The sequence below is a fragment of the Penaeus chinensis genome, chromosome 14, assembly GCF_019202785.1.
Source record: "Penaeus chinensis breed Huanghai No. 1 chromosome 14, ASM1920278v2, whole genome shotgun sequence".
NCBI classification, from domain to species: domain Eukaryota; kingdom Metazoa; phylum Arthropoda; class Malacostraca; order Decapoda; family Penaeidae; genus Penaeus; species Penaeus chinensis.
The window spans coordinates 2,019,263-2,029,741 of record NC_061832.1 but is presented as its reverse complement, the minus strand read 5'-3'; the positions used below and the strand labels follow the sequence as shown (position 1 = coordinate 2,029,741).

General features: G+C 40.4%; 3 protein-coding genes across 3 annotated transcripts; all 3 read right to left on the bottom strand.

Annotated features, from left to right (window-relative positions):
• Positions 1-1,820: 1,820 nt before the first annotated feature.
• Positions 1,821-2,577, bottom strand: LOC125032055 (pro-resilin-like). The gene is made up of 3 exons (XM_047623019.1): positions 2,566-2,577; positions 2,389-2,460; positions 1,821-2,276 (listed from the first exon to the last, which is right to left on the bottom strand). Exons 1-3 carry the CDS (start codon positions 2,575-2,577, stop codon positions 1,872-1,874), a joined length of 489 nt encoding a protein of 162 aa, XP_047478975.1. The 3' UTR covers positions 1,821-1,871.
• Positions 2,578-6,240: 3,663 nt separating this feature from the next.
• On the bottom strand, positions 6,241-9,027 carry LOC125032054 (cuticle protein 18.6-like). Its single transcript, XM_047623018.1, has 5 exons — positions 8,954-9,027; positions 8,682-8,806; positions 7,409-7,428; positions 6,865-6,936; positions 6,241-6,754 (listed from the first exon to the last, which is right to left on the bottom strand). The coding sequence occupies exons 1-5, from the start codon at positions 9,025-9,027 to the stop codon at positions 6,350-6,352; spliced, it is 696 nt and encodes a 231-aa protein (XP_047478974.1). The 3' UTR covers positions 6,241-6,349.
• A 336-nt stretch (positions 9,028-9,363) lies between these two features.
• Positions 9,364-10,364, bottom strand: LOC125032163 (cuticle protein 18.6-like). Its single transcript, XM_047623240.1, has 2 exons — positions 10,267-10,364; positions 9,364-10,145 (listed from the first exon to the last, which is right to left on the bottom strand). Exons 1-2 carry the CDS (start codon positions 10,272-10,274, stop codon positions 9,740-9,742), a joined length of 414 nt encoding a protein of 137 aa, XP_047479196.1. The 5' UTR covers positions 10,275-10,364; the 3' UTR covers positions 9,364-9,739.
• Between the last annotated feature and the right edge of the window lie 115 nt (positions 10,365-10,479).

Below are 10,479 nucleotides of genomic sequence, written 5' to 3'. Positions count from 1 at the left end.
AATGAGCACTATAAATGAAATAATGGACTCGAGATGCATGCAGTAAGTAAACCGCAATGCTGAGGCCTCGACACGCCTCCCCAACAGGGCCCCCCCCCCCCCCCCCTTCGCCGTCGCCTCTGGCTCGTCGACCTAAGCTTTGGGCTTCTGTGTACACTTTCTATAAGATTTTGACATTCAAATATTTCAACAAGTAAAATAGGCCATACAAATGGCATGTCAGAAATTAAAATGTTCTAAAATAGAGCCAGAAGCTATGCAGACGTTATTTCCGTTTTTCACCCGCCCCCGACACTGTCTTAGAGACAGATTATCTCAGGGAATTAGAGAGAGCTAGCTTATAAGAGACTCTCAAATCGCCCCTTTGGAGCTGCGAGACCCACAGAGCGTGTTAAAAATGAAGTTATATGTTCGTTTAGGGTTACAGAAACTAGAAGTATTCATTATCTAAAAGATTATCTGTTCTATTTTTTCTTTTACTTTTTCTCTTTCTTTTTCTTTCTTTTTTTTCTTTTTTCTTTTTTTCTTTGTTGGCCGTCGTAGCTTATTTTCATTTTTGTTCTTGTTTTATGTTTCGGTTCTTTATCTTAATAGTATTCTTTTATGAGTTGTTTCGCAGCTTTTTATGGTGCTCTAGTTGTTTCGTTCTTAGTTCTTTTATTTTGTTCACATTTTATGATTCGTTTTGTTTAATTTTAATAAATATACCATATATTTAAAAATTTACAATAGCTACAAACTCTACAACCAAATTCCTTTAAAGAAAAAAAAACGTTATTCTTTAAAGTAACTTTTTTTTTTCTTCTTTTTTTCTGTGGCAGTTAATAGACATTTTAGTTTATTACGTAAAACAAGAGTTGCGTAGTTGCGTGGGGCGCTGACCCGATGAAGCCTCCGAGTCGTAGGGCCAAGGTCAAGCTCTGACTCCGAGATCAAGTGGCACTCCCTGCTGCTCTTGAGGAAGAGGGTTATGCATCGGCGGGTCACGCCTCACCCGACGGGCGTGCTTGGCGGTGGGCGTGTGAGGGCAGAGTTATGTTCTCGGGCATCGTGTTTAACACCTAATGGCTCACCGTTGCATAATACGGGCATGGGTCAGACTGCTGGCAACGACGCCCCGTCACTTGAGGCAGGCCACCTACGCCCGTAATGGAGAGGAAAGGGCGGACGAATATGCCAGTCATTGTAAAACATAATATATGCACATACCTCAAGCAACATAGAGGAGCTATGTAAAACGAAGAAAACTTGGAAGATCAAGTGTACACACACATGCGCACACACACATACACACACGCCCATGCAGCTACATATACAAACACGTATACATACAGATATACATATACATATATATATGTATATACATATTAACTATATATGTGTGTGTGTGTGTGTTTGTATCTATATACATACATACATACATATATATACAAGCTTACGTATATAAAGGAGTAGATCCAACTCACAACTCCCGAAACATTATCCTGGTATCCTGTAACAATTAGGTAGACTTTCTCCTAGTCTGGGAGTATTTCATTGTTTCATCTTGCAGATTCTTGTTTGTCAGAATCTCTTTCATATATTCAAATTCTGTCAGGGTCAAATTTCATCAGCTGCACGTATGCAGTTAAAGAAATTAAAGAAACTTATATTGGTGTAAGTCTATGTAAAAAAAAGTAAACTAAATATACCTTTGTTGAAGCCTTTTATCCCAAATATAAAATACCTTTTACTAAGAATAGCAATAACGAAAATATGACAGTTAAATTTTATGTATCCGTTTATTATTTAAAGTGTTTGGTTTGCAATGACATCCATAAAAAGGTGTAATTATAACATTTATTGTGATTCAAAATTTTTAGAACCTGCTTTCAGCCGTAAGTTGGCCTAGGAGGCCCGTAAATAGGTCTGGGCGAAGCATACACAGGAATCTCCAAGGATTCCTCCGACTCGGGAGAAGAGTAGACACGTCTTGGCTGGGAGTACACGGGTCTTGGCGGAGAGTACACTGGCCGCCCGTACTCTCGAGACTCGTCTGAGTCGTAACGAGCCTCGCCCTCGTAGCTGACATCAGCCACGTAGCCGGAATCGCCGTCCACGTAGTAGGTGACCTTCTGCAGGCGGCCGTCGGGGAGCTGCACGTAGTAAGACCCCTGTGTGTGGTCGCCGTCGCGGGACTCCTGATGGCCGAAGTCGTTGCCGGAGTAGTCGTCCTTCACAGCCCATCTGAAGTCGTACTTGGCTTCGCTAGATTCCGCTGAGTACTCAAACGAGTCCTGCAAAGTTTTAATTCCTGCCATTCAAGGTTTCAAAGAAATGGCGTTCGTCACAAGAAAACTACAGTACCTCATAAATTCAACTGTAATAAAGTCAAGCACGATTCCTCACGGGTTCGTTGTAAGAAAACGTCGGTCGTCTGTCTGCAACAGCACAGCACACCACGCCCAGAACCAGCAACACCTGAGAAACATGATAGTAATTACACGATGGTCACTGATACTGCTTTTCTTACATATTTAAAAGTAGTACAGAACATGATCAGCTTCTACCTTCGAAGTGAGTTACCTTAGCATTCATCTCAAAGACTTGTTGGGACCTCAAGTGTCCAGCTCAACATCGAGACCTGCTTTTATACTTCCAGCGAAGTGACGTCACGAGCCTGTTTCTTATTGAGGTTTCCAGTGGAAGGAAAGAAGCCAATCGTGTCGTTATTTCAACACGACGTTAAGAAGCAATCCGTTTTCGTGTGTGTGTGTGTGTGTGTGTGTGTGTGTGTACTTATGCATGTTTCCTAAAAGTCGAGGAGTTTCAAAAAAAAAAAAAAAATGTCAATGTGAAGTGCCTATTGCCTTTGTATACATCTAAAAAGAGGGGAATGATAGAGTAATGGCTCTCTCTCCTTTTTACTTTTTTATTTATTATCTTTTTTTTTCTTTTTTTTTCTTTTTTTTTTTTTTGTATCGTCGCCCCGACAGTGCTGTGACAGATCACCATTATCCCCGACGTTTCTTCTTCAGCTATGCGAAGTTAAATGAAATAAAAAAATATATAGGAATGCTAAATTGTTGATGTATTTTATATTTGAGATTAATTTTGCTTAAAAATAAAGAATTTAGACATTATTCCCAAAGTCAAAAGATTGTTTCATATACTACAATTCTGAATTACAACTTTATTTCCTTGGTAATTGATGGTTAACATTAATCATTATTTATTAATGGAAAACACGTTCCTCCTTTATTAGAATATCAATGTGAGAGATTGTAGAGAACCATGCACATCGCATATCAGCAGCTGCGCCTTTCCGTTGATTCCTCGCTTTGGGTTTAACGCAAATTGAAGGTATTATCATTATTCATTGATCATTATGTATTTACTTAGATATTCGCTCATTCACTTACTAATTTATTTGTCATTATTCATCAATTAACTTTAAAAATAAACTATTACTTTTAAAAACTGACTCGTTACCATTTGAAACGGATATATTAACCCCTGTTTGTTTGAGAGCAGCTGTAGCATACATTTATTAATGCTATGATAAATCCACTGTGCTTGGATTCGTATGCGCGTTTCACAAAATATTAATACAAGTTTATTCACGAATGTTTCCACAACTATATTAATTATTGTGATATGGAGTATCTTCTTTCCTTTTCCTTTTGTGATCACCACTCAGTCTACTCTTCATGTCTTTGCTTTCACTGCCACTGCCAGATTTAGCAACACATCTTGTTTCCCTACACGAGCCTACTTTTTGCTGGTGTTTCCGAAGAAAGGAAAGAAGCCAAATACAATTATTTCAACATGACGCTAATAAGATATTTTTCGTGTGTGAGTGCGCATACGTGGATGAGTATGCGTGTGGCTGGCCAGTCGATGAGTCTTAAGTGGAAAAACAGATCTCGATCCGAAAGATGCACTGCCTACCGAGTGTGTCTAAAAGGGGGAAATGATCTTAGAGTCTTATAGACCAACTAGTGATACTAATAATCCAACATGCTTGTTTTTGTATGTACGTTTGGAGTGTGAATGTAAGTTCATGTGTGTATATATATATGTGTGTGTGTGTGTGTGTGTGTGTGTGTGTGTGTGTGTGTGTGTGTGTGTGTGTGTGTGTGTGTGTGTGTGTGTGTGTGTGTGTGTGTATGTGTGTGTGTGTGTGTGTTTATTTTATTTATTTTTTTGTTGTTGTTTCAATATGTAAATTACGAACAGTTGACCATAATTTCAGGATCATATCTTTAAAAAATCACATGATAACAATGTCGTGAATATCGAATGAAATACATATGAAGTAAACAGAATGGTAACCATCCGAAAACAGTAAAGGGAGATCTTTAGAAACTGAAGCGGTAATGAGCACTATAAATGAGATAAGAGACTCGAGATGCAAATAGTAAGTAAACCGCAGTGCTGAGGCCTCGACACGCCCCCCCCCCCCCCTTCGCCGTCGTCTCTCGCTCAACAGCCAAAGCTTTGGGCATAATTTACACTTTTTATACAACTTTGACATCTAAATATTTCAACTAGCAAAATATGCCATACAAGAGGGATTGATAGAAACTAAAATGCCCTAAAAAGGAGCCAGAAGCTATGCAGTCGCCATGATTGTTTTTCATCCTCTCCCGACATTGTGTCCAAGCGACAGATTATCTTAGGGAGTTAGAGAGGGAGAGAGCTAGCTTTTAAGAGATTCTGGAATCGCCTTTTTTGAGAAACTAGAGGTAGTCATCTAGAGGTAGTCATTGTATAAAAGAAAATGCTACGCTCCCTTTTTTTCTCTCTTTTTTTTTTTTTTTTTTTTTTGGGGGGGCTTGCTTGACCGCCGCGGCTTATTTTCATTTGTGTTCTTACTTTATGTTGTGGTTCTTATTTCTAAATAGTACTTTATGAGTTGTTTCGTAGTTTTATATGGTGCTCTAATTGTTTCGTTTTTAGCTGTTTTATTCTCTTCACATTTTATCATTCGTTTTGTTTCCTTTTAATAAATATGCCATATATTCAAGAATACAATAGCTACAAACTCTACCACCAAATTCCTTTAAAACGCCGTTACTCTTATAGTAACTAATCTTTTTGTGGCAGCAACTAGAGTTGATATGCCATATATTTAAAAATATACAATAGCTACAAATTCTACAAATTCCTTTAAAAACGCCCTATTGTCCTTGATAGTAACTAATCTTTGTGTGTGTGTGTCTGGTAGTTGATAGATGTATTATCTTATTACGTAAAACAAGAGTTACGTAGGAGTGCAGCAGTGGGCGCTGACATAAGGAGCTTGCGAGTAGTAGTGTCAAGGTCACGCTCGTCCGAGGTCAAGTGGCACTCACTGCTGCTCTTTAGGAAGCCGCTCGTGACCCTCCCGAAAAGGGTTATGTGTTGGCGGGTCACGCCTCACTTGACGGGCGTGCTTGGCGGTGGGCGTAGTGAGGGCAGAGTTATGTTCTCGGGCCTCGTGTTTAACACCTAACGCCTCTTAGTATTAATACTCACAGTTGCATAATGCGGACATGGGTCAGACTGCTGGCAACAACGCCCCGTCACTTGAGGCAGGACCACCCACGCCCGTAATGGAGAGGAAAGGACGGACAAATGTTCCAGTCATTGTAAAACATAGTATATGCATATACTTCAAGCATTATAGGGGAGCTGTGTAAAACGAAGAAAACTTGGAAGATCAAGAATGTTTAGTGTATACACACATGCGCACACACATATACACACACACTCGGACATGTACCCATCCATATAAAAACGCATATAAACATACATACAAATATACACATACATATAAACATGATATATGTGTCTTTCTCAGTGTGTGTATGTATCTATATACATATATACATATATATATACAAGCTTACGTATATGCAGGTCAAAGTCATATTATCTTGGTATCCTGCAACAATTAGGTAGAGTTTCTCTCTCCTCTGGAAGTATTTGCATTGTTTCATCATGCAGATTCTTCTTGTTTGTCAATACAATTCATATATTTAAATTCTGCCAGGACCAGGTTTCATCAACTGCACATACACAATGAATTGAATCAAAGAAATGTGTTGGAGATTGGCGTTGGTCTGTATAAATTGTAATCAGTAAATATACTTGTTGAAGCTTTTCATCCCAAATATGAGATATGTTTACTGAGAATAGCAATAAAGAAAAAGTGAATTACGTTTCATGTATTCGTTTCGTATACACTGTTTGGTTTAAAATGACAACCGTAAAAAATGTAATCATAACTTTTATTGCGTGATGATAGAATCCGCTTTACCAACGCTGGTCCACCATTTTCGATCTTGTGTCTTGTACCACAGACCAAAGGGAATAACCTATGCTTTCAGCCGTAAGTTGGTCTTGGAGGCCTGTAAATAGGTCTGGGCGAAGCGTACACAGGAATCTCCAAGGATTCCTCCGACTCGGGAGAAGAGTACACACGTCTTGGCTGGGAGTACACGGGTCTTGGCGGCGAGTACACTGGCCGCCCGTACTCGCGAGACTCATCTGAGTCGTAACGAGCCTCGCCCTCGTAGCTGACATCAGCCACGTAGCCGGAATCGCCGTCCACGTAGTAGGTGACCTTCTGCAGGCGGCCGTCGGGGAGATGCACGTAGTAAGACCCCTGTGTGTGGTCGCCGTCGCGGGACTCCTGATGGCCGAAGTCGTTGCCGGAGTAGTCGTCCTTCACAGCCCATCTGAAGTCGTACTTGGCTTCGCTAGATTCCGCTGAGTACTCAAACGTGCCCTGCAAAGTTTTGATTTCCATCACTCAAGGTTTCAAATAAACCGCGTCGTTATAAGAAAACTACAGTATCTCATAAACCCAACTGTAATAAGTCAAGCACAGTTTCTCACTGGTTCGTTGTAAGAATACGTCGGTCGTCTGTCTGCAACAGCAAAGCCCACCACGCCCAGAACCAGCAACACCTGAGAAACATGATAATAATTAAACTGTGTTCATGAAAATTTCTTACATATTTTCAAAGTAGCACAGAACATGATCAGCCTTCGTCCCCGAGGCGAGTTACATTAGTATTCATCTCAAAGACTTGTTGGGACCTCAAGTGTCCAGCTGAAAATCAGGGCCTGCTTTTATACTGCCAACGAAGTGACGTCACGAGCTTGCTTTTTGTTGGGGTTTCCAAGGGAAGGAAAGAAGCCAGAGTCGTTATTTCAACAGGACGCTAATAAGCAATAAGATTTCGTGTGTGTATGTGCGTTTGTGTGTGTGTGTGTGTGTGTGTGTGTGTGCACTTGCATGGTGTTTCTGAAAGGTCGAGAAATTTAGAAAAAAAAAAATATCAATATGAAATGCTTATTGTCTTTTGCATACATCTAAAGGAGGGAAATGAGCAATGGTTTTCAGACTTTGGTGTCACCCGTTGTGAAAGACCTTTACCCTCACGCTTTTCCTCTTCACTTAGGTGAAGTTAAAGGAAAGACAAATATAGGAATTCTTGATGCTTTGTACATGTGCAAAAAGAGTCTATATATTATCCCCTTGACAAAATCTACGTTCAAAGGATTTTTTATTTTTTACAAATTTGAATTAAAATATGTCTTTAATAGGTAATAAAGAATAAACATTATTGCTGTATTACTAATGGGGAACACGATGTTCTTTGTTCTTTAATGAATATAAGTGCGAGGGTTGTAGATGGTGAATTGTTAAATTAAATAAATATGCTAGACACCAAAGGTCATATAGCACTACGGTAAAGTACGGTGATGGGAAAGGGCAAAAATAAGTTAACGGTTAGGTTAAGCGGGCAGAAGAATGGGATCAAGAGAAGGAAAAGGAAGAAGAAAAGACCAAGCAAAATGAGTTGAGGCGAGGGCTGAGGACCGAGGCAGGGCTGATCCCCCATTATGGGTCTGAGTCTCTATCATCTACCCCCCCCCCCCCCCCACGACAGGCAACGAGCAAGGGCTTGGAGGGGAGGTCTGCAGAGGATAGTGCACATCGCAGTACCTGCTTATTCCAGCTGGTTCTGAATTTGGTTTTAACTGAATACGCAAAGTAAAACTCGCAACGATAAGTTATAAACACTGAAAGACTCATAATTATTATTCATTTATCATCATTGTGTAAAATATTCACCCATTCATTTATATACTATTAGTTTATACCATTTTACTTCAGAAAATAAAAATAATACTTAAAGTATTATTGATGCACGTTTTTTAAAGCTGTAATAATAAGTTCTTTATAAATTTATTGATGAAAATCACTCTTAATTTAGTTTACGAATGTAGTTCACGAATAGATTACAATGAGGAGGGAACAGGGTGTACTGGAAAATCTGGCAATGACAATGACACGAAAGCAAAGGTATGTGGAGTAGACTGAGTGGCATCCATAAAAGGAAAATACTTGGCACTCCGAGTAACTACTTTGAAAATGGAACTGAATTATAGTGATAATATTTACGTAAAAAAAAAAAAAAAAAAAAAAAAAATATATATATATATATATATATATATATATATAATAAGAGGCTAGAGAGACAAATAAAATATGGAATCCGCAAGACCCATGCCTTGACACATGACAGTGATGGAACGCCATTTTGCTCCTAGCAATAGCTAAGCTTTTTGTTTTAATGTTGAAAGACGCTTTAGTGTATTACGTAAAACTAGAGTTGTGTAGAAGTGCAGCAAAAGGTACTAACCCGATGAAGCTTGCGAGGTATAGTACACACGTCTTGGCTGGGAGTACACTGGCCTTGGCGGAGAGTACACTGGCCGCCCGTACTCTCGAGACTCAGCCGAGTCATAGCGAGCCTCGCCCTCGTAGCTGACCTCAGTCAGGTCAAGTGTCACTCCTTGCTGCTCCTAAGGAAGCTGCTTGTGACCCTCCCGAAGAGGGTTATGAGTCGGCCGGTCACGCCCAAACTGGGCGGGCGTGCTTGACGATGTTCTTCACGCCTCTCAGTTTTAACACAGCTTTAATGTGGGCATGGGTCTGACAGCTGGCACCGATGCCATGTCACTCATGGACACACCACCCACGTCCATAATGGAGAAAAATAAAAGGGCGGACAGATATGCCACTTATTGCACTTGTCACAATATAGATATTATGCATATCACTGCTTTACCACCTTGTTATTACAGGATGCCTAAAAACTCGGAAAATCAAAGTGTCAAATTGGATACGCGAACACACACGTACACATACACAATGATGATACATGCGTGTGAGCGTGATGTACATATATACAGTGGTGTTAGTCTATACAATTTATAAAACAGTTTATGTCAATTTGATAACGTTATTTCACGATCAAAATCCCTTGTCATTTGAGTAAATTGCTTCCCCTCCCTATATGGGTATATATATAGTATTCTATCATGCAGACTCTTGTTTATTGGAATGTTTCAAACACAATGAGTTGTTCCAGAACAAATTTTATCCACTGCAATCGTGCACTTCCACGTCGGATAAAAGAAACATTCTATAGATGGCATAACTATAGAGAAAAAAGTAAATCAGTCTATAAAAATAATTTATTAAAGCCTTTCATCCCCAATAAATGAGAAACAAAACAAAGAAGTGACAGCTTACTTTATTACATTGTTCCAGGAGTGTGGTATGTAATAATAACCCATATAAAGTCTACATATACAACTGCTATGTGATCATAGAAATCGCTTTAATAACGGAAAGACACCATTTTCAGAACCTACGTCTTATAACAACACAGACCAAAGGGAACGACCGACGCATTCAGCCGTAAGTTGGTCTTGGAGGCCCGTAAATAGGTCTGGGTGAAATGTACACAGGAATCTCCAAGGATTCCTCCGACTCGGGAGAAGAGTACACACGTCTTGGCTGGGAGTACACTGGCCTTGGCGGAGAGTACACTGGCCGCCCGTACTCTCGAGACTCAGCCGAGTCATAGCGAGCCTCGCCCTCGTAGCTGACCTCAGCCACGTAGCCGGAGTCGCCGTCCACGAAGTACTTGACGGTCTGCAGGCGGCCGTCGGGGAGCTGCACGTAGTAGGATCCCTGTGTGCGGTCGCCGTCGCGGGACTCCTGATGGCCGAAGTCGTTGTCGGAGTAGTCGTCCTTCACAGGCCCATCTGAAGTCGTACTTGGCTTCGCTTGATTCGGCTGAGTATTCGAACGAGTCCTGCAATGTTTTAAATTTTCGTCACTCATGGTTTTAGAGGAATTCCGTTAGTCATTAAAAAAAGAGAAGAAAAAAGGAACTGGTAAACTCATTTTGAACAAAATCTAGCAAATTTCCTCACGGGTTCATTGTAAGAATACGTCAGGTCGTCTGTCAGCAGCAGCACAACCCACCACAGCCCAGCACCAGCAACACCTGAAAAACATAATAATAACACCTGTTCACTGAAATAGCTTTTCTTACATACAGAGTAGCACAGAAAGCGAACTGATCAGCCTCTAGCCTCCGAAGCAAGCTACCTTAGCATTCATCTCAAAGACTTGCTGAGATCTCG